General features: G+C 50.4%; 1 protein-coding gene across 1 annotated transcript in view; it reads left to right on the plus strand.

The window, feature by feature from the left end:
- PTK7 (protein tyrosine kinase 7 (inactive)) overlaps positions 1 to 17,672 on the plus strand; it is a 62,576-nt gene extending 44,904 nt beyond the window's left edge. Inside the window, exons 11-20 of the mRNA XM_046006585.1 lie at positions 1,152 to 1,301; positions 1,401 to 1,551; positions 1,651 to 1,778; positions 3,113 to 3,316; positions 4,090 to 4,245; positions 4,841 to 5,073; positions 6,056 to 6,136; positions 14,809 to 14,960; positions 16,026 to 16,204; positions 16,708 to 17,672. Coding sequence (XP_045862541.1) covers positions 1,152 to 1,301; positions 1,401 to 1,551; positions 1,651 to 1,778; positions 3,113 to 3,316; positions 4,090 to 4,245; positions 4,841 to 5,073; positions 6,056 to 6,136; positions 14,809 to 14,960; positions 16,026 to 16,204; positions 16,708 to 16,868 — 1,595 coding nt within the window. The 3' untranslated portion in view covers positions 16,869 to 17,672. The remainder of the gene's footprint in view (positions 1 to 1,151; positions 1,302 to 1,400; positions 1,552 to 1,650; positions 1,779 to 3,112; positions 3,317 to 4,089; positions 4,246 to 4,840; positions 5,074 to 6,055; positions 6,137 to 14,808; positions 14,961 to 16,025; positions 16,205 to 16,707) is intronic.
- Positions 17,673 to 22,028: the final 4,356 nt, after the last annotated feature.

Raw genomic sequence — 22,028 nt, forward strand, 5'->3', positions numbered from 1 at the left:
GGTCGTGTTATTGGGCTCTGAGCTGTTTGTGGAGTCTGCTTGGGATTCTCTCTCCCGCTTTCCCTCACCCCCCACTTGGCATGTACACTCTTTCACTCTCTTAAAAAAGAAAAAGAAAGAAAGGGGGGAAAAACAACTTAAAAAAAACTAAGAAATTTTGGGGGGAGAGTGCATAATCCTGCTATTCCATCATTTTTGGGTTTGTGCCCCCTTCTTTTTCTATGTATATCTTTCTGTTTGCACATAGCAATTTTATTGAACATGTAATTTTCACTTATTAAGCTTACATGAGTAAGTCATGTTACTACAGAAAAAGAAGATATAGTTAATTATGTAATTTTATATCCTTTTTTACTTAACGTTATCAAGCATTTCCACATGCTTTTATACATAAACGTTGGTTTTGATGATTGTAATAATACTCTGATGATTGGAATCACTGTAATTTACTTAAATATTCCCTAAATGTTGGAGATTTGGGTTGTTAACCATCATCCCTCTCTCCCTCTCTGCCTTTCTCGCTCTCTCTTTTTATTGCTGCAATAAACATCTTTAAGCCAAAGTTTTTTCTGGATTTGGGTTTATTTCCTTTGGGAGAGATTCCCAGAAATGGAATAATTACGTATGAAAGGGTACGCACGTTTTTGCAACACTTGGCTGTAAATTGCCAAGGTGTCTGTCAGGGGGCTAGACCAGTTTTTACATTTCTTTGAGTAGTATGAGCAGGAGAGTAGGACTGCAGGTTTCGGGGAAGAGGTGGCGCTCTGTGCTCGGGTGGTCGGAGTCATCTTTCTGTTAAGAGCTAGAGCAATAAAGGGATCTGAAGCCTGGATGGCTAAGAGTGGGAAGGGATTCGAGAATTGAGATGTGACAGGCCGTGAGGATGAGGTCAAGGTGAAGTCGGGGCCCCGTCGGAAGTCCAGTTTTGCAGGAGGGAGATGTTGTAAGGGCAGTGGAAGGAGATGAGACTAAAAAATTGGAAAAGGAACAAGTAACGGGGGGTTCCCAGTGCCTGGCTCAGGAGTTGGGACTTTGTCTGAGTCATCAGCAGCAACAGATGACACGCTTTTGAGTAGAGATGGGTGACTGAGCGCACTGCAGTCCCGAGTGACTTGGGTCAGGCCAGTAATTTCCCTTTGTTGCCACCACAGATGGGAGCAGCCTCCCCGAGTGGGTGACAGACAACGCCGGGACCCTGCACTTCTCCAGAGTGACCCGTGATGACGCCGGCAACTACACTTGCATTGCCTCCAATGGGCTGCAGGGCCAGATCCGTGCCCATGTCCAGCTCACCGTGGCAGGTGCGACCGTGGCAGGGCCCCGGGATGGGAGGGCAGCCCACAGCCGGCCAGTCCCACGGCTCACTGCTCCTCGCCCCTTGTTGGGCTCTTCCCATCCAGTTTTCATCACCTTCAAGGTGGAGCCAGAGCGCACGACCGTGTACCAGGGCCACACAGCCCTGCTGCGCTGTGAGGCCCAGGGAGACCCCAAGCCGCTCATTCAGTGGAAAGGCAAAGACCGCATCCTGGACCCCACCAAGCTGGGACCTAGGTAGGGCTGTCTTCTTCCCCGGCCCATCGTATCTCTCCTGCAGCTGGTCTTCCCCAGGAGCTGGAGAGGTGGGCAGCTCAGTGGCTTCTTTCCTGGCAGGATGCAGATCTTCCAGAATGGCTCCCTGGTGATCCATGACGTGGCCCCCGAAGACTCGGGCCGCTACACCTGCATCGCAGGCAACAGCTGTAACATCAAGCACACGGAGGCCCCCCTCTATGTTGTGGGTATGTGCTGGGGAGCGGTGTCCTGCAGAGGAAGTGCTGGGGCCACACTTCTTTCTCATCTTTGTTTTCATTGGCCCCCTGTATATGGAGAACCCTGAAATCCTTTTTTATGTTGGGGGCTTGGATTCAGCTGGCTCCGCTCCACCATGCTGTGGCATAATGTCAGGTTCCTTGCTGGGCTATTGCTGATTTAACATTCCACAGCTGGGGTGTGGGGTGTATGTGTTGGGAAGGGTGTGTGTGTATGTGTGTGTGTTGGGGTGTGTGTGTGTGAGTGTGTTGGGAGGTGTGTGTGTGTGTGTGTGTGTGTGTGTGTGTGTGTGTGTTGGGAGGTGTACGGGTGGTCCTCTTGTCCTAAAATGCTTCTTCCCATGTCTCCTGCAACGGCTGCACATATCTGGGGGAGAGGAGGGAGGCAGGGAGGGGAGCGGGCCAGGGTGCCGCAGGAAAGTGTTAACTGTGCCCCGGAGGCCCAGAGAGAAAGATCCATGCGGTAAAAGGCTCTGCCAAGAGTCAGGGACTCAGGGTTTGGGTCTGGCCTCTCCTCACCAGCTCTCTGCCCTTGGAGGTGTTATTTCCGCTCCAGAGGCTTGGTTCTACATCTGTAAGATGAGAGTGGTTCAGTGAGAAGCTCGTAAACTTGTGGTTTAGCAGCACAACTGTTTTTCTAGACAAAATATTCTGTGGAACGTTGAATGGATAATCGTGAAATGTTAAAGCCTCTTGGTTGAAGTGTTAGGTATGGGTGGGAGTTGGGAAGTCCTAGTGGTGTCCCTAGCGGGCCTCTCTCCCTCAGTTTCCCTGGTGATTCCTGTCTCCTCTTTCACTGTGGCACCCTAGGCCATTGAGAGCCCCTAGTCTGGAAGATCCTTTCCGCAAACACGTTCTTAAAAGAGCTTGCTCTGTCAGGCCATCTGGGATCCTTAATCAGGAATTCCCAAATGCTGCTCTTCAGGGCCTGGTTCAAGATACCAAGTCCACTCAGGAAGCTTGTCAGCGATAGCTTGGGTTTGTGTTAGCATCCTGACAGGTGTGTTTCTTTTTATGTGTGTCCCTGGCCTCACATCTCAGACGCACACCAGCTTGGGAATCACTGGCCTCAGATCCTTCAGAACTTGTGTGACTTCGGTGGGGCCCAAAGACCCACCCCTTGTTAAACCCAGAGACGGTGGTGACCCACCCTGGCTATCTGGTTTGGTCAGGTCATTGGGTGTCTGGGAGGTGGTTGTGGACTAGGAGGTGGTCGTTTCTGTAGGGAGAGGAGGGGCTGGGAGCAAAAGAGGGCTGGGTTGGCCTCACTGGGCCCTGCCCAGACCCTTCTGTGTGTCTCTCAGACAAGCCGGTGCTGGAGGAGTCCGAGGGCCCAGGCAGCCCTCCCCCCTACAAGATGATCCAGACCATCGGGCTGTCTGTGGGTGCTGCTGTGGCCTACATCATTGCCGTGCTGGGCCTCATGTTCTACTGCAAGAAGCGCTGCAAGGCCAAGCGCCTGCAGAAGCAGCCGGAGGGCGAGGAGCCGGAGATGGAGTGTCTCAACGGTGAGGGATGGCCTGTGGCGGCGGGGCGGTGTACGGGCGCTGAGCGCCCCCTGGCGGCCACAGAGAGAGCTGTGGCGCTGGCCTGCCAGGGCTCTAGGCGATTCAGCCCCAACCCCAGCTGGAAGCCTGGAGTTGGCCCATTCCCCAGCCTGGGGAGCGGAGCAGCCTGGTTCACGACCCCTCATGGGAGGCTGAGGGCTGGCTTCTACCTCGCTGGGCCTGCTTCTCCCTAAACTCCCTATCGCTAAACCACAGGCATAATTAATACACGCCTTCGTGATTCAGTGGCACACCTATCTCCTGCCCATTCAGTTCTCCCAGGGGCATCCTGCCGGTTCCCCTGCTCCTGCCCTTCTCTCAGAGGCATTGCTGGGTTGTCCCTATCCATTAGGCATTCCAAAGCAGGGCCTGGGTCTCCATCATTGTGATTCCCCTTTGTGCCCGGTAAGGGCTTTGCACAGTGGAGGCGCCCACGAAAGCAAAGCCCCTTAGATTGATGTAGTGTTGAGGGGCCGGTGGGCCAGATGAGGCCTCGGTACCTGGTTCCATCTCAGAGGTGGTAGTCAGCTGTGTCCATCAGTACTTGTACTCTAAGGGATGCCTGTAGCCCTACCCTATCAGTTCGCCAGTTGGACTGGCCTTTTTGTGTGGAACACCGTGATTAGACCCACTTGATGGAAGGAGAGGTTTGGGGGAGAGAAGTGAGGTGCCCGTGGTGGCCAGAGTGTCTAGTCTGATGTTGCTGCCTCCCCAACCATGCCCCTTCTTCCTAGGTGGGCCTTTGCAGAATGGGCAGCCCTCCGCGGAGATCCAAGAGGAAGTGGCCCTGACCAGCTTGGGCTCCGGCCCTGCGGCCACCAACAAACGCCACAGCACGACTGATAAGATGCATTTCCCGAGGACCAGCCTGCAGCCCATCACCACCCTGGGTATGTTGCCTTGGCTGCAGCTCACAGCTTAATGACAGGCCTGTCTGGAGGCTAGGTTGGGGCTGCTGGCTCCAAGGTCCCTAAAAACCAGAGCCTGGGAGCCAGGGCAGGAAGCAGAGGGGAGATAATCCCAGTGTGTCCCCACACCTGTGCATGGCTCACCTTCCCGGCTGTAGTCAGTCTGTGTGCCTTATTTACTTGGTGTTTCCTTCACCAAGGAAGGTGCCTTTCAAAACAGAACAAAACAAAATTAATGCAAGTTAGTGTTGTTCTAGGAAAAAATGTGAGAAATTACAGATTTGTGGCAATTAAACTTTTTCCGAGGATACGTTAAAACACGGAGCTATTACATGTTTATCAAGAGCCCCCTAAAATCCTTACACCAGCATCCTTTGGAAAATGCTGGTACTGTTGGAGACCATGAAGCCCAGGGCGGGGTGGGGAGTGGTTTGCTCAGGGTCGCCCCGCAGGTGGATGGGTGGGGTGCAGCCAAGACTCCCCTCTGGGTGACAGAGGGGCAAGGCACCCCTCCACCCCGGGAGGAGCTTCCCTGCTGGGGTGAGGGCAGTTGGCTGACCCAGACCTGTACCCCCAGGGAAAAGTGAGTTTGGGGAGGTGTTCCTGGCGAAGGCGCAGGGCGTGGAGGAGGGGGTGGCAGAGACCCTGGTGCTTGTGAAGAGCCTCCAGAGCCGAGACGAGCAACAGCAGCTGGACTTCCGGAGGGAGTTCGAGATGTTCGGGAAGCTGAACCATGCCAACGTGGTGCGGCTCCTGGGGCTGTGCCGGGAAGCCGAGCCCCACTACATGGTGCTGGAGTATGTGGACCTGGTATGCTGGGGGGGGGGCCCTGCCGCTGGGGGGGTGCGCACCACGGAGCCTCGTCTCATGTTGTGTCAGCTTGCCAGGAGACGCTTGCCCCCTGGGGACACTCAGCCGCCTGTCCCCGCTAGCTCTCCGACACCCGCTGTTCCTTGACTGGTGCTCCCTCCTTCTTGTCTGCCGGCCCCCGTGTGTGGGGCTGGTCCCCAGCTTCTCGCTCTGCACACCACCCAGATGCGTCCCAGGTCTCCTTCCTGGACTCAGGTTTTCTTTGGTTTGTCATTTTTCCTTCTCTGCCGGGCTCATCACCCCGCTGAGAGTAAAACTTAGCAGACCTGGCTTTCCTTCTTGGAAATCCTTCCTGGCATCCTCTCCCCTCTGGGGCACCAGTGTTAACCCCGTTGCCAGCCTTCTCTTTCCACCTCACCTGTCATGCCTGGAGCTGCCCCATACTCTGAATTCCCCAACCCACCTAACCTTTACTCCCTTGGTCCTCAGGCGGCTGCTTGTTACATCCTCAGGTCGGCTGGAGAGAGGGGGAGCAGTCCTCCTTCTTGCCACTGGCAAGCGCTTATGAGTAATTTATGTATATTTCCACCGCTGCTGCTCCCTCAGTATATTTCTTAGGTGATAAACCCCCGGAGGACAGAGATGTCCTCTCAGGGGTCTGTGATGGTTAGGAGCTGTGTTTTCCACTTGATTCCCTGAGGGCAGGAGTCTTGTCACCTGCCTGTCTGGGGCTCTGCAGAGGGTAGGAATGGCAGTCCTGCTATCTCTCTGACTGAGAGAGCTTCTAGAAGCCATCTCTTATATATTTTTAAAATCCCCACTGGATTTCTCCCCGGTGGAGGGGGAGCTGGTTGGGGTGGGTGTACAGGGCCAGCGGTTCTCTCCTGCTCAGCTGGGCGCTCTAGGAGCCCCTGCTGGGTTTGATGCTTTGGAGAGAGTAGTTGGCCTCTGACCTGACAGAAGTGCTCGGCTTTTCCCTTAGGGAGACCTCAAACAGTTCCTGAGGATTTCCCAGAGCAAGGATGAAAAACTGAAGCCACAGCCCCTCAGCACCAAGCAGAAGGTGAGGACAGGGCGGGAGAGGTCCTCAAGGGTGGGTCAGGATCAAGGGCGGTCATCTTGTCAGAGGTGCTGCTGATGGAATGTTCCCTGCCCACAAGGCAGGACTTTACATCTGTTATCTTAACCATCACAGTAGTCCTCCGAAACAGATGTCATTAGCCCCATTTTGCAGATAAAGAAACCGAGGTTTTGAGAGATTGAGGGACTTGTCCCAGATCTTGTAACTCCGAAATGCCTTTGCCGCACGGTGCCTTCACTTGGAAGGGCTGCTCTTCACCCTTGCTGCTTGAGTAGGACATCGGCTCCTGTAGTGAGCGCTGAGCTGGGGAAGCCGCGAGGGCCGGGCAGGGCGGGCTGTGGCCTGCAGAGTGTTTTGTCAGCCTCTGAGCGAGGACGACTTCCGTGAAAGGGCTGCTCATGTTTTGCCCACTGTGGTTTTCACACTCTCACTCTCGGGCTGCGGGCTGCCTAGCCTTTCCTTCCAGTTCTCCCGCCTTCTGGGCCCAGATACCTGGCTGGGGGCCCCACAGTGAAGGAGACCTGACTTGAAACAGTGAGATAGGGAAAGCTTGCCTACTACCGTCTGTCCATCTCAGACGATACCTTCTGTGGCCCAGCTCTTTCTGCCCACAGCCTCCTTCCCTCCCCTCTGAAATGGGGCTGCCTCCTTGTCTGGGACTGGGCATCCCACTACCAAGCTGACAGCAGAGTCACCTCAGAGACGAGTCACAGCTTAGGGCAGGTAGGCAGCGACGGCTGGGGCCCTCCCTCCCAGGTGATGATGGTTCCTTGCCTTGTAGGCCCACCAAGCTCACAGATTCTGGGGGCAGGGCAGACAGGCATGGCTAGCCGATAAGTCAGGGAAATGGGACCCTGGTCACCCCGGTCTCTCTGGGAAAGTCGCTCTGCACCCCCAGGCTGACTTCCTCATAGTTATAGGTGAATTTACTGAGGCCCACACAGGACAGGGGACCTGGCCCCACATCACCCACAGCTGACCTCCTGACACCAGGCCCCGGCTCTATCCCCAAGGAGCGGGAGCAACTGTCTGCAGTGGCTGTAGATGGAAAGCTGGGGGACAGGATGTGCCCCTCCCCCTAAGGAGTGTGTCAGGGCATGTGAGGAGCCAGTGAGTCTCTACTGAACCAGTCCCGGCCTCTAGCGGGGTTGCAGAACGGAAACTGCCAGGCATCCTTAGGGCATCTAAGATCTAGTGGTGGAGCTTGGGAAAATGAATATGGCGAGTGCCTTATGGACTTCAGGGACAACACAGAAAGTGAGTGAGAGACAGAAATTAAGAAACATTGAAGACCTCCACATCCTTTAGGTGGACACACGGTGTGGTTAACAAAGAGGGTTTCCTGGGGCGCCTGGGTGGCTCAGTTGTAAAGGGTCTGCCTTCAGCTCAGGTCATGATCCCGGGGTCCTAGAATCGAGCCCCGCATTGGGCTCTCTGCTCAACCAGAAGTCTGCTTCTCCCTCTCCAACTCCCCCTGCTTGTGTCTCTCTCAAATAAATAAGTAAAATCTTTAAAAAAAAAAAAAAGGTTTCCTGGTCGAAAAAGCAGTTTGAGTTCAGTTCTCAAGGAGAGGAAGTAGTTGAATGGCAGGAAGGGGATGGCTTCAGGATAGAGGGGAGTCAGGTAGTTTTCTTTGGGACCGGGACGTGGGCGGCAGAACAGGAAATCAGTTACCTCTTGTCCCATGACCTGAAGGACTCTCTTTGGCTGAAAGTCATTACTACCTGTGCTAAAGATCTGTCCTCCATTTTTCTCCCCTAGCATCGTAAATCTGATGGGGGAGTGTTCTGCACAGTCTCAGGACAATATTCAACATCAAATGGGAAGTGGGGTTTGTGGAAAATAAAAAATGCAGGTTCTAGACTGAGGGGATAGAAATGTCTTAGGGTGGGGTCTGAGGACCTACATTTTTCAAACAGGCTCTCCAGCTGATTCTTTTTTTAAAAAAGATTGATTCATTGATTGATTGATTTGAGAGAGAGCAAAAAAACACAAGCAGGGGGAACAGCAGAGGAAGAGGAAGAAGCAGGCTCCACACTGAGCAGGGAGCCCAATGCAGGACTCTATCCCAGGGCCTCGGGACTATGACCTGAGCTGAAGGCAGACGCTTAACTATCTGAGCCACCCAGGTGCCCCTAAAGTTACACTTTCAAAACACTGTATTTGATACACTTGGTATTTCCTATCTTATTTTTTTTAACCTACTAAATTGATTCTGATAGCCATGTGGATCTTCATCAGTAACTTGAAAAACACTTGAAAAATCCCCCCAAATGGGGATTCCATGAAAATGTGACGTAGTAGGAAAGATCTACTAAAATACTTTCTTGTACTAATAATCTAGTGAGCTGTTACACCACTTCTAGTCTTAGGATTCTAGGGGAATGGAAGGAGGAAGAGTTAGTTTGTAAGGGATGGTGGGATGGTAGGCAGGGTGCCCCCCAGTTGCGTGGAATTGGAACAAGAGTTCCTAGCTGGCATGGGTGGGCTGCGGGAAGCCCCGGGAGAATTTTAGGACCACAGCGGGATAGCGCTGGAAATCAGACACAGGCCCTGCGTGTTGGCATCATTAGAGACAATGTGTGTTTGAGTCGCTAATGAGGTGATGGAGATTTTGAAGTCTGGGAACCATAACCTGTGACTTGTCTGTGGGTCCCAGCAAGCTAAGGACAGGACAAGGAGCAGGCTCGGCTCAGCACGCCTCGAGGACAGCGGTGTGTGAAGTCAGATGCCTTAGCGTGAGAACAGCAACAGTGTCACGGGGGTTAGGCAGAACGTGGGCAAGCCCCGAGGCTGGAATTTTGGTTGTATAGATAGGTCCTGTGTGGTGGTGGCTTGCGTCAGTGGTTCTGAAGAATTTCTGGCCATGATGGAAATAGTTTATAGCTGCCGTTGTCCAGTGTAGTAGTCACTAGCCTCATGGGGCTTCTAAGCGTTTAGAATGGGGCTAGAGCTACTGAGAAACTGAATTCTTAATTTCATTAAGTGTTAATTCACTTAAGGAGCCACACAGGGCAAGGGGGCTACTGTTTGGGACAACAAGGGTTTAGAACATTGTTTCACTTTTTTTTCCCCCTGTTGTTAAGGAAGTATAGTTTTATGTAACTTTTTAACACGTTCTGCATTCAGTTTGCTTTTTCCTGAACCATTTCTCAAACTCACAAGCTGCGATGTCAGGCTCCTGCTCAGCGGGGAGTCTGCTTCTCCCTCTCCCTCTGCCGCTCCCCGCTACCCTTGCCCTCCCCCCAAATAAAATACATAAAAAATATTTTAAAAAATAGTTTTGAAAGAGTCACATGCTCTACCAACTGAGGCAGCCAGGGGCCCCTATTTTCAGGTTTTTGAGGAGCCTCCATACTATTTTCCAGAACGGCTGCACCAATTTACATTCCCATCAACAGTGCACAAGAGTTCCTCTCCTCTTGCCAACATTTGTTATTCCTAGCCATTCTGACAGGTGTGAGGTGGAATCTCACTGTGGTTTTGATTGGCGTTTCCCTGATGGTGAGTGATGTTGAACACCTTCTTATGTGTCTGTTGGCCATCTGGATGTAGACCATTATTTTTATTTTATTTTTAAAAAGATTTTGTTTATTTGAGAGGGGAGAAGGTCAGAGGAAGAAGCAGACTCCTCGCTGAGCAGGGAGCCCGATGTGGGACTCGATCCTGGGTCTCCAGGATCATGACCTGAGCGGAAGGCAGTTGCTTAACCAACTGAGCCACCCAGACACCCCTGGACCTATTTTTAAAACTTTTCTTGACTGAGACCCAGTTGTAAAAAAACAAAACAAAATGCATTTTGTATCACAAGCCATCACATGCGTGTGTATGTACATATTTTAATGAAAACAGTTCTATGAGTGACATTTGCCCTTACTATTAGGTACTCTGGTACTTTCTATTCCATTCAAAAGTTTTATTGCCAGCTAAGATGGACTGAATTGGTTTCATGACATACTAACAGGTTGTGACCACAGTTCGCAAGCCACCCGTGGGGGCAGGGGCGTCCACAGGGATGTCACTGGCCAGTGCACACAGATTGAGATCTGTCTTTGGAGTGACTCCCACCCTTGGTGTGCAGGTTTGGCTCTTCTGCCAGCTTTTCCGTGACCCTGGGAGCCAGGCCAGGGAAGCGGCTCAGAGGCAACCAGGGATGCTGTAGGGTCTGTAGGGTCTGTCTGTAGCCAGCACCCCACCCCGGGGCTTGCTGATGAGCAGACAGTCCTTCCTGTGCGCCCATCACCAGCGATATGACGCAGGGGAGGCAGCTGCGGTATTGAGGAAAGAGCTAGGCTCTGGCATTGGGTGCAGGGAGGGTACAAAGCCTGGCATGGGACTGTGGGTAAACTGAGGATGGCCCCCACCCTACAGAGTGCAAGCAGGAGAGGCAGCCAGCCTCGCTCAGGGCTCGGCACACAGTAGAGACTCGACACGTTTCTGTGCCCTTTTCTCTGATTGGGTGCTCTCCTCCTCGCAGCAGCCCATCTGCCACTCCCATGCACTAGTTTGCCCTTTCCAACATCAAGAGCATAGAAGCAGGTTGCCCAGGACGCCTGGGGGGCTCAGTCACTAAGTGTCTACCCTTGGCTCAGGTTGTGATCCCAGGCTCCGGGATAGAGTTCTGCATCATAGAGTTCTGCATCGAGCTCCTTGCTCAGTGGGGAGTCTGCGTCTCCCTCTGCCCGCCACTCCCCCTGCTTGTGCTCTGTCTCTGACAAATAAAGAAATAAAATCTTTAAAAAAAAAAAAAGCAGATTAACCATAATCTTTGTTATGGTTTTTTTCTTTTTTCTTTTTTTAAGATTTTCATTTATTTGACAGAAAATGAGCAAGGTGCGGGGAGAGAGAGAGAGAAGCACACTCCCCACTGAGCAGGGAGCCTGTCTCGGGGCTTGATCCCCGGACCCTGAGATTGTGACCGGAGCCAAAGGCCGATGCATAACCAACTGAGCCACCCAGGCATCCCTATGAGCTACTGTCATTATTGGCCCACACATAGGCTGCTTTTACTTAGTATTATTTTAAAATTTTTATTTACTTACTTATTTATTTAAAAGATTTTATTTATTTAATAGAGACCAGTTTAAGACAGAGAACACAAGCAGGGGGAGTCGGGGAGGGAAAGCAGGCTTACCGCTGAGCAGGGAGTCCAGTACGGATCTCGATCCCAGAACCCTGGGAACATGACCTGAGCCAAAGGCAGACGACTTAGCTTAATGACTAAGCCACCCAGGCACCCACTTAGTGTTATTTTTTGTGTTTATTGACAATTTGTGTGTGTGTGTTTGGGAAGTTTTATTTTGATATTCCAAGCTTCAAAGAGTGTAGGAATAGTCAAGGAACTTCTACAAACCATTTAACCAGATTCTGTTGTTTGCATTTTGCCCCATTGACTTTTTCTTTTTCTCTCCATGGGTACATGGATATTAGTTTCATGCATTTTTTTTTCCTGAACCACCTGAGATAAATTGGAGGCAGCCTTTTGACCTTTCACAATCAGATATATGTAGAACGATATCATGGGACCTTGATGATTATTCCCGTGCTGACGTCAGTCGCTGGCCACATTCTCATCTTCACCTCTCTATGATGGCACTCCTCAGCGGCTGACTTCTCCCTTGTGGATCCGGAGAGCGAGCCTGTATGCCAGGAGAAACACAGCTGGCCAGTGACTTGTTGAATAATCTTCCCCAGGGACTGTTTTTCATTTGTTTGCTTTGGTTTTTTGTTTGTTTGTTTAATTTTATTTATTCATGAGAGAGAGAGAGAGAGGGAGAAGCAGGCTCCCCACTGAGCAGGGAGCCCAGTGTGGGACTTGATCCCAGGACCCCAGGATCATGACCTGAGCTGAAGGCAGACGCTTAACCATGTGAGCCACCCAGGCGCCCCAAGTTTGCTTTGTTTTTATATACAAGAAAATGCTTCAGATCAACATGCGTCCCCAGTGGTTGCTCCTGAGGTTTGGGTATAATGCGACAGAGGGGCCGTGGATCTTTCAAGCACTCTTCTGGCCTTCTGCTTTTCTCTGTGGGCATGGACCACCTTCTTCCTGGTGGTGGCAACCCTCTGTAGATACAGTTCTTATCTCCCCTCCAGACTGCCCTCTTGCCGAGAACCCCGTCCTCCTGTGCCTACTATATTCTACCAGCGCCCAGTGGTGTGTGGTACACGGTAGATGCTCAATATTTGTTCAATGCATTGATACATACTTTGAAAATGTTACTATAACTGAATTATAGTTCCATTTAATATGTTACATCATATATATGACATCATACACATGGCTCGGCTTTTTTTTTTTTTTTAAGATTTTATTTATTTATTTGACGGGGAGAGACACAGTGAGAGAGAGAACACAAACAGGGGGAGTGGGAGAGGGAGAAGCAGGCCTCCCGCTGAGCGGAGAACCTGATATGGGGCTGGATCCCAGGACCCGGGAATCATGACCTGAGCCAAAGGCAGACACTTAACAACTGAGCCATCCAGGTGCCCCAATGGCTTGATGTTTTGAAAAGGATATCAGTGAAAAATATCCCCCACTGTCTTATACTCTGGAAAAGAATTTGGCACTATTTTGTAGAGCTAGAGATACTCTTAGTCCATGACACTTGCCTCGGCATCTTAAAAAACTTGTGCATGTAGGCGTGCCTGGGTGGCTCAGTGGGTTAAAGCCTCTGCCTTCGGCTCAGGTCATGATCCCAGGGTCCTGGGATCAAGCCCCGCATCAGGCTCTCTGCTCAGCAGGGAGCCTGCTTCCTCCTCTCTCTCTCTGCCTGCCTCTCTGCCTACTTGTGATCTCTCTCTCTCTATCAAATAAAATAAAATCTTAAAAAAAACCCTCGTGCATGTGTACCCATCAGAACAGTCATAGCAGCCCTGTTTTTAGAAGAACTGGAAAAAAGAAAACAAACACAAATATCTGTTGGTATTGGAATAAATGAGTTGTGGCATATTCCTGCTGAAAAGGGACAGAGTCCCTGCAAAAAAAGGCTGAATCTCACAGTGTTGTATGAAAGGATCAATGCACAAAAATGTGGGCATTCTGTATGCTTCCAGCTTTGTCCGGCTCCAGGATAGCAATACTAAGTTCTGTTGTTTAGGAATGTATGTGTCAGTGGTAAAACTATAAAGAAAGCCAAGAAACGATTATAGAAGTTGGGATAGCGGTTACCTCTGAGCAGGAGAGTATATGATAAGGAAGGAGCCCTTGTGGCTTCGGGGATTCTGGTGTTGTTGGGTTTTGTTTCTATTTGTTTACTTAGTGACAGTTGCCTGGGTGTGAGCATTATAATTATTTCTGGAAGTGTATATATATTTTGCAGATTCTTCTATGTGCAACTCAGAATTTAAATAGTAATAAGGGGCACCTGGGTGGCTCAGTCAGTTAAGTGTCTACCTTTGACTCAGGTCACGATCTCAGGGTCCTGGGATCAAGTCCCACATCAGGCTCCCTGCTCAATGAGGAGCCTGCTTCTCCCTCTCCCTCTGCCTGCCCCCCCCCAACTTGTGTGTTCTCTCTCTTGCTCTATCTCAGATAAATAAAATCTTTATTTAAAAAAATTTTTTTAAAGATTTTATTTCCTTGACAGACAGCAAGAGAGGGAACACAATCAGGGCAAGTGGGAGAGAGAGAGAAGCAAGCTTCTTGCTGAACAGGAAGCCTGACTTGGGCCTTGATCCCAGGACCCTGGGATCATGACCTGAGCGGATGGCAGATGCTTAACCAACTGAGCCACCCAGGCATCCTGTTTCCCTACTTTTTTCTACTCTGTAGTCCCCAATTCCTTTCCTTGGAGGCAACCAGTTATATATGTATGTACATTCACACACACACACACACACACACACACACACACACACACACACACATTTTGTTGTTACTGTTGTTTTGTTCTAAACACCGCTAGAGGAAAATTCATGATTTTGAAGTAAAAAGGAACAACCCATAAACATGTAAACTATGATTACTGCCCAGTTCTTTTCCTTTTCTCCCCCTCTTTTAAAAAGATATATTTGGGGTGTCTGGGTGGCTCAGCCTGTTAAGCTTCTGCTTTTGGCTGGGGTCATGATCCAAGGGTCCTAGGATTGAGCCTTGCATTGGGCTCCCTGCTCGGCGGGGAGCCTGCCTCTCCCTCTCCTCCCTGCTCATGCTCTCTCTCACAGTCTCTGTCTCTCTCTCTCAATCAATAAAATCTTTTAAAAATGCCTTAAAAAGATTTATTTATTTCAGAGAGAGAGCGTGTGTGAGCATTGGGGAGAGAATTTCAAGCAGATTCCCCACTGAGCTGAGCCCAAAGCAGGGCTCGACATGGGGCTCGATCTCCCAGCCCTGAGATCTAAACCTGAGCTGAAACCAAGAGTCTTGCTTGGTCTCCCTGCCCCATGTGCTGTTTACCTCATCTAACACCTGCTGTGTGCCAGAGTGGTTCCAAGAGCATAATTTCATTTAGCTCAGTTCTTCTAACAAGCCAGTGAGACAGGTGCTCTTAGTAGCCGCATTTTACAGAGAAGGAAAGCGAGGCTGTTGTATCTTTGCTTTGGGGCTTCCTGTGCATCATGCTGTTGGCATTGAGACCTCACCAAGGGTTGTGTCAAAGACAGTCATCTTGATCTCTAGTCCTGGGCTGCTCTGACAGGCCCCTTTCTTGCTGCAGGTGGCACTGTGCACTCAGGTGGCCCTGGGCATGGAGCACTTGTCCAACAATCGTTTTGTGCACAAGGACCTGGCCGCTCGGAACTGCCTGGTCAGCGCCCAGAGACAGGTGAAGGTGTCGGCCCTAGGGCTCAGCAAGGACGTGTACAACAGGTAGAAGGGCCCCAGCTGGGTATGGTGAGGGGCAGACGGCGGGTGGGGCTTGGGGGTATGTGGGAAAGGGCTTAGCATCCACTTGGCCCAATGCTGGAGGGCTTAGGAGTGGGGAGAGCCTCCCCATCCTTTCTTCGAAGGTGCTGCAGCCTTCCTAGCCAGTGGGCCCTGACGCTTAGACATTATCTCTGGGGGTAAAATGTTAACCTTTTTAAAAATAACTAATCAAACTTTATAACAGTTCATGTATAATTTAACCATTCATACGGTTCCCTCTGCAACTTCCTGAATTCAGTAATCACTGTATTGAAGCCCAGGGCTTCGAGCTCAGCAGCCGTAGCCAGGGACTGCCCTGGGGTGCCAGGAAACACCGCACAGCCTGTTGGGGACCTTCTTGCGGGTCACTCCAGCTTTGCGCCACCACAGCACGTCTGGCTGTTAGCTTGAGTCCTAATTGGTTTATTGCTAGTAAAGCTCTTGAAGTTTTCTCTCCATTTAATGTGTTCTTGTTTTTTTACATTTTGTTTTAAACAGAAAAATGTATATGATTGTTAGCTTTTAAAACTACTAACATTGAGGCAAATTTTGATTCTTTTTAAAAAATTTTATTTGTTCATTAGAGAGGGAGAGAGAGCACGAGGAGGGAGAGTGGGAGAGGGAGAAGCAGACTCCCTGCTGAGCAGGGAGCCCGATGCGAGGCTCGATCCCAGGACCCTGAGATCATGACCTGAGCCGAAGGCAGACGCTTAAGCAACTGAGCCACCCAGGCACACCCCACCCCCCGCCTTTTTTTTAAGCTTTAAATTTTGATTCTTAATGGAATTTTTAGCCACCAGACCCCACATGGATGCCTCTAAATTTTCATCCAGCATGCCCCTCTGCTCAGCCTAAATTCTACCAATTTCTCTGAATGCCTTGCTGGAGAAAAGCTGGGTTCTAGCCTGGGTATGAGAGCCAGGTCTGGGATGAGTTTGGGATCCCAGGCCATGTGCTCCATTATACCCCGTGGTACTCCGTGGGCCATGGAGGCCCCGCCCCATGCCTGTGCGTGTTTCTCTCCTGTAGCGAGTACTACCACTTCCGCCAGGCCTGGGTGCCGCTGCGCTGGATGTCCCCCGAGGCCATCCTGGAGGGTGATTTCTCCACCAAGTCGGATGTTTGGGCCTTTGGCGTGCTGATGTGGGAAGTGTTCACTCACGGAGAGATGCCCCACGGCGGGCAGGCGGATGATGAAGTGCTGGCCGGTAGGCAGTTTGTGTTTCTGAAGGATGATTCCAGATGATCTCCAGGTGCAGGGTCTGCTCAGGGTCCCGGGGCCCACCAAGCCTGCCTCACTTCCCAGGGCTGGTGTTAGCAGGTGTCCAGATATGGCTACCCCAGCTGAAATACTGATTAATTAATTCTTTGATACCAGTTGGTCAATAGTCCTTGACCCCAGTGCCCAGTCCTGCCACTCTGACGCCTGCCCGTTGACCCCACTTCGGTCCTCATGCATTGGCTGCCTCCTGTGGACCCTGCCCTCACCAGCCAGAGAGAGCTGGGGCCAGGATCACCGGAGCCATCACCTTTGATTGCAAGATACTTCCCGTATGCCCCTTGCTGGAGTCAGTGCCCATGCACCACTCGCTGGCCATTGCCCTGACCCCGAGTCGCCCTCATGTGTCTGCTTGGGGAACTACGGGCTCCACCGGGTGGGACAGGTGCTGAAATGTTTTGACTAAAACTCCATCCACCATCTTCCCTGCAGACTTGCAGGCTGGGAAAGCCAGACTCCCACAGCCTGAGGGCTGCCCTTCCAAGCTCTACCGCCTGATGCAACGCTGCTGGGCCCTCAGCCCCAAGGACCGGCCGTCCTTCAGCGAGATTGCCAACACCTTGGGAGACAACCCTGCAGACAGCAAGCTGTGAGGAAGGAGCCCAGGCAGGCTGTGCCTCAGGGTGGCATGGGCAGGGGAGGATTTCTTCAGGGGCACCCACAGCATGATGGGCAAGATCCCTGTCCTCCTTGGCCCCAGGAGCCCTGCCCTGGGACCACAGGCACTATTAAGGTCTGGGCAGGGCCTGGATTTTTCCTCCTCTCCCTCATCCTCAGCCCTGGGGCAGGCTGATTCAGACCCAGACTGAGTGACTAGGGCCTTGAGCTGGGCAGCCTTCTCTGCCACCCCTTCCCCCATCAGGGACAGTGTGGGTGCCTCAGGTAACCCCAATTTCTGGCCTGGGTCTCCTTCCATTGACCAGGTCCAGTTCTGCCACTCACCTGCCAAGTTGGCCCAGGGAGGGCTAGGCTGGAGATGAGCTGGGTCTGAGGGGAGTTCCTTAATATACTCAAGTTTCTGAATAGTTCTGGTCCCTGGGGCCCACCCTGGGGTCTGCACCAGGATTACGGAGGATGCGCCAGTGAATCCTCCCCCCGTGGACTTGTGCACACTGACCCAGACCCATGCCTCCTCCCCACCCTTCTCTCCTTTCCTCATCCTAAGTGCCTGGCAGATGAAGGAGTTTTCAGGAGCTTTTCACACTATATAACCCGCCCTTTTTGTATGCACCATGGGCGGCTTTTGTATGTACTTGCAGCGTGGGGTGGGGGGCATGGGAGGGAGGGGTGGGCCCTGGAGGAGGTGGGGAGGTTGGGCCACCCCTGCCTCACACCTTTATTGCTGTTGTTGTTGTTGTTGTTTGTTTGTTTTGTTTTTTTTTTAAACACTCGCTGCTCTCAATAAAGAAGCCTTTTTTACAGCCTGCTTCTGATGCTCATTCCCTGCCCTTGTCCATGGATGGTGTCCCGTTGTCCCTCACTTACCAGAAGTGTCCATGTGCTGCATGAAGTCTTGTGGGGTTTGGACGGCAATGACGAGTAGACGCTGGCCTTTCTGGTTCACGGGTCGTTGAGAATGCAACGACCAGGGCCTGGAAGATGCAAGGCCACCTCTTGTCCCTGTGACCCTGTGTTGCTCTCTGACTGCCAACTACTTGTTCTTTGCTGTTTGGCTTAATCCTCCCGCTCAGGTGGGGAGGGTAGAAGGTGGGGAGTCTGGGGGCAAGTTAGAGTTGGATTGGAGAAGGAGTTAATGATGGATTCAGGTCTCTGAATCCCTGTACGACTCTTGGAGAGAGAGCGAGCAGGTAGAACAGAGCAGAGGGATAGTGCCTGATGCCTCATGGATTGCCCCTGCTGAGGGCACTCAGCTGGTTTGATTCCCAATCCTTTGTTAGTTAATTAGTTAGTTAGACTTAGGGTCATCAGTCATACTCTACCTTATTCCAGTAACTTCAGCCTGGTTCCCCATCCAAGAGAAAGTAGTCCATAACTCAATCTTTTTTTTTTTTAAGATTTTATTTGTTTATTTGATAGACAGAGATCACAAGTAGGCAGAGAGGCAGGCAGAGAGAGGAGGAAGCAGGCTCCCTGCCGAGCAGAGAGCCCGATGTGGGACTCGATCCCAGGACCCTGGGATCATGACCTGAGCTGAAGGCAGAGGCTTTAACCTACTGAGCCACCCAGGCGCCCAGTCCATAACTCAATCTTAACTCTGAAATTTCTCTGGTTCCTTCTGTTCCTTATCAAACTTCTCATTAATAAAAATAACATCTAATATGTATTGGATACCTGTTTCATACCAGTGACTTTGCTAAGCACTTAACCTGCGTTATCCCATTTAATCTCTGCAACTAGTCTAGAGCCAGATATTATTGTTCCCATTTCTCGGATTAGGAAACTGAAACGCAGAGTGTTTGGGTAGTTTCCCCAAGGTCGCACAGCCAGTAAGTGAGCCACTTATTCGTTGATATACAGTGTGTTATAGCCCACAGATGTGTTGGAGTGAAAAAAAAATTCAAGAACAATTTTTCTAGAACATTGTTTTACAAAGTGTGGGTTGCAGCTGGCATTCAAAAAAGAATGAAATGGGGTACCTGGGTGGTTCAGTCAGTTAAACGTCTGCCTTCAGTTCAGGTCATGATCCTGGGGTCCTGGGATCGAATCCCATGTTGGGCTCCCTGCTCAGCAGGGGTCTGTTTCTTCCTCTCCCTCTGTGCTCTCTCTCTCTCTCAAGGAAATGCATAAATATCTTAAAAAAGAAAATAAAATTCAAAAAAAAAAGAATGAAACGATAGAAACTATCAGAGTACATTGGATACCTTAAGGGTAAGTGTTCTTTTACAAAATGTGATATTGAATACGTTTGTGTGTCTTGGATTATGTCAGCTCTTGGGGTGGTGATGCTGTATAATAAGCCCCTAAATCTCAGTTCTTAGAATTTGTTTTTGTCATGCATGATTCTGCAGATTAGTGAGGTTCAGCTGATCTTGGCCAGACCTGGCGGAGTTGAGCTGGGCTAGGGCTCCAGGCTGTAGGTCTGGCCTGTGTCTCCTCTGCGGGCCCCAGAGCATGCTCTGCTGCAGGGCAGTAATGTAAGGGGTCCCGCCGGATCCCACATGGACATATGTAACCATGAGTCTATTAACGTTTTATTGGCCAAAGCAGGTCACATGTTGAAACCCAACATCAAAACCAGGAGGAGATAATGCAGATTCACATGGCAAAGATGTTGGATGTATAATTCCACTCAGAGTGTGAAGAATTGGGGGCAGCGATCTAATTCACCATAAGCCGTGATGTAAAATGAGTTCTTACTGTAGGTTGTGCTCGGAAGTCCTAGGAAGATTCAAGTACTCTAGAAGGCCAAGCACTAACCCTCCTCTCGCTCCTGGTCTTCCTTAACCGCTTGGCCACCGCTAACACTGCTCATCACATCTGCCTTTTCACTCTCCTCTCCTGACTTTGGCATTGGTACACCGTCTCCACCTTCTGCCTGCCTGCCCCAGAGCCAGCTGTTCTGGATTCTCTCCTTGGCTTTGCTCTCTCCATGTGCTCACCCTCAGGAATCTTGTCTCATCTCCTGGGGCTTTAATTGGCCCTTCGGTGTGCATAATTCCCAGAGCATTAGCTCAGATTCTAGCTTCACCCTCAAGCTGCAGACACACACTCCCCATTTCCTGCAGGTCATTTCCCACTGCCTGCTTCCCGGGGCTCTCACTGAACTCTCTCTCACAACCTTGCTTCTCCAGCCAGGGCCTCTCTTTCTGTCAATGGTACTAATTTGGGGGTGATGGTCACCCTTACTCCCATCCATTGTGAGTCCTCCTCTCTGTGCACCCCCTCCTCTGTGCAGCCCATCATCAGAATCCATTTATTCTACCCCTACCCTGTTTGTATCTTTGCTTAATTTTAAGAGAAAAAAAACAAGGGCGCCTGGGTGGCTGAGTGGGTTAAGCCTCTGCCTTCGGCTCAGGTCATGATCTCAGGGTCCTGGGATCGAGCCCCCCATCAGGCTCTGCTCAGCAGGGAGCCTGCTTCCCCCTTTCTCTGCCTGCCTCTCTGCCTACTTGTGACCTCTCTCTCTCTCTTTGTCATATAAATAAAATATTTTTAAAAAAAGAAAAAACATAAATAATGATCATCGAAGAAGTCAAATGGTACAGACTTGTAGAAAGCAAAACACACACCTCTCTCTCTCCAACTCTACTCTCCAGTGGGAGGCACTAGTAGTGTCTGGAGTGTGGCTTTCCAGACTTTCCCTGGGCACACTGAGTCAACAACCTCTTTTCCTTTCTATTCTATCTAACGCTACCATGCCACAAGGTCTCTTCTCTACAAAGAGTCCTTGTGTAAAGCTTAATTCCAAATGCCAACACTTAGAGTGGTAGTTTTGGGTTTTCTTTTTCTTTTTTTTTCTTGTGTGTGTGATAGTCATTTTTTAAAGCAATCCTTAATTTTGTTCTGGTATAACTTGGGCGATAAAAACCAGGAGAAAAAGAAAGAAAGGTCTAGGTGGGAATGGTGTCGTATCCGGGGCATCTGGCTGGCATTTTGATGCCCCTCTGGAGGTCCTTCATGTCTGGGGTAGACATGAGCTCCCATCTTCCACGGGGGCTACTGTGATACAGGCCTTATCAGAGAAGTACCAAACTCACATTCCAGAGAGGCCAGGCCAAGCACTTATCTGAGCTCAGTGAGCTCTGTGGAGCCTATAGTGAACCTGAGAGCAGAGGCGTCTGCTATGGCCCCTGCTCAGTTCAGGTCAAGGCTCTAGTGCTCTTGGGGGTGCCAGACCTGTAGTTAATGTATTGAGAGAATCCAGACTTTTATGTAAAAACTTCTGATTTCAAAATACTCTATGGCACCAACAAAACACATCTGTGGAGCCACTTCTTGATTTTTGCCTTTATTTATAACGACAGTTTTGGCTTGTGAGCCTACAGTAATCCAGTCCTCTGTGGCTGTGGTGCCCTGCCTACCCCTCCCCCCACCCCATGGTGACAAAGGATTATGAAAATGAAGGCATCCCAGCCCAAAGAGCTGGGGCACTAATGCTGGTGGGCAGTGGCTCAGGGATTGGGTGAAATGGGAGAGGTCAATCTATTTGAAGGGAAACTTAAGAACTGTGCTCATTCCACACACCATGCCTGGTGCATGTGGCAGACAGTAGCTGTCCTCTGGGGGTACCACTGCTAAGGCTTGTGAACCTTGCATGGGTCTAAATTAGGGGAGGGTCTCAAAAAAGTCTTTAGAAGTGAGGAAGGAATCAGCCCAGGGCTGTGGTTTTAAGACTGCCCTGCTCAGACAGATCACAGTCCCAAGCACCATTTGTGGCTCTTCTGGAACCTATTTATGTATTTGACCTGTTCTTCCTCTTGAGTTAACACATTCCATATGTTAAACTACCTGTGATATAAAGTAAATTAGGAAAAGGGGGGAAAAACCCCCCCTCTTTGAAGGTATTGGGAATTGGGGAAGAGTAGGACTCTTAATTCCCATAGGCAAGGATTTGATGATAATACTAATACACGCATTAGTTCTCACAAATCATTTGAACATACCTTGTTTCAGTATTTCTCAAAGTCCTTGGACATGACTTACAGTAGGAAATGCAACTGACATTGTTATCTGGTTGGCACATTGGGCCATATGAAATCAACAATATGCTACCCTCTTGACCTATAAAATGGCCATCTTATATGGTTCAATATAAAACTAATGCAAACAAAAGTTCTAGGCAAAAATATTTG

This window comes from Meles meles, chromosome 5, assembly GCF_922984935.1.
Source record: "Meles meles chromosome 5, mMelMel3.1 paternal haplotype, whole genome shotgun sequence".
Taxonomy (NCBI): Eukaryota; Metazoa; Chordata; class Mammalia; order Carnivora; family Mustelidae; genus Meles; species Meles meles.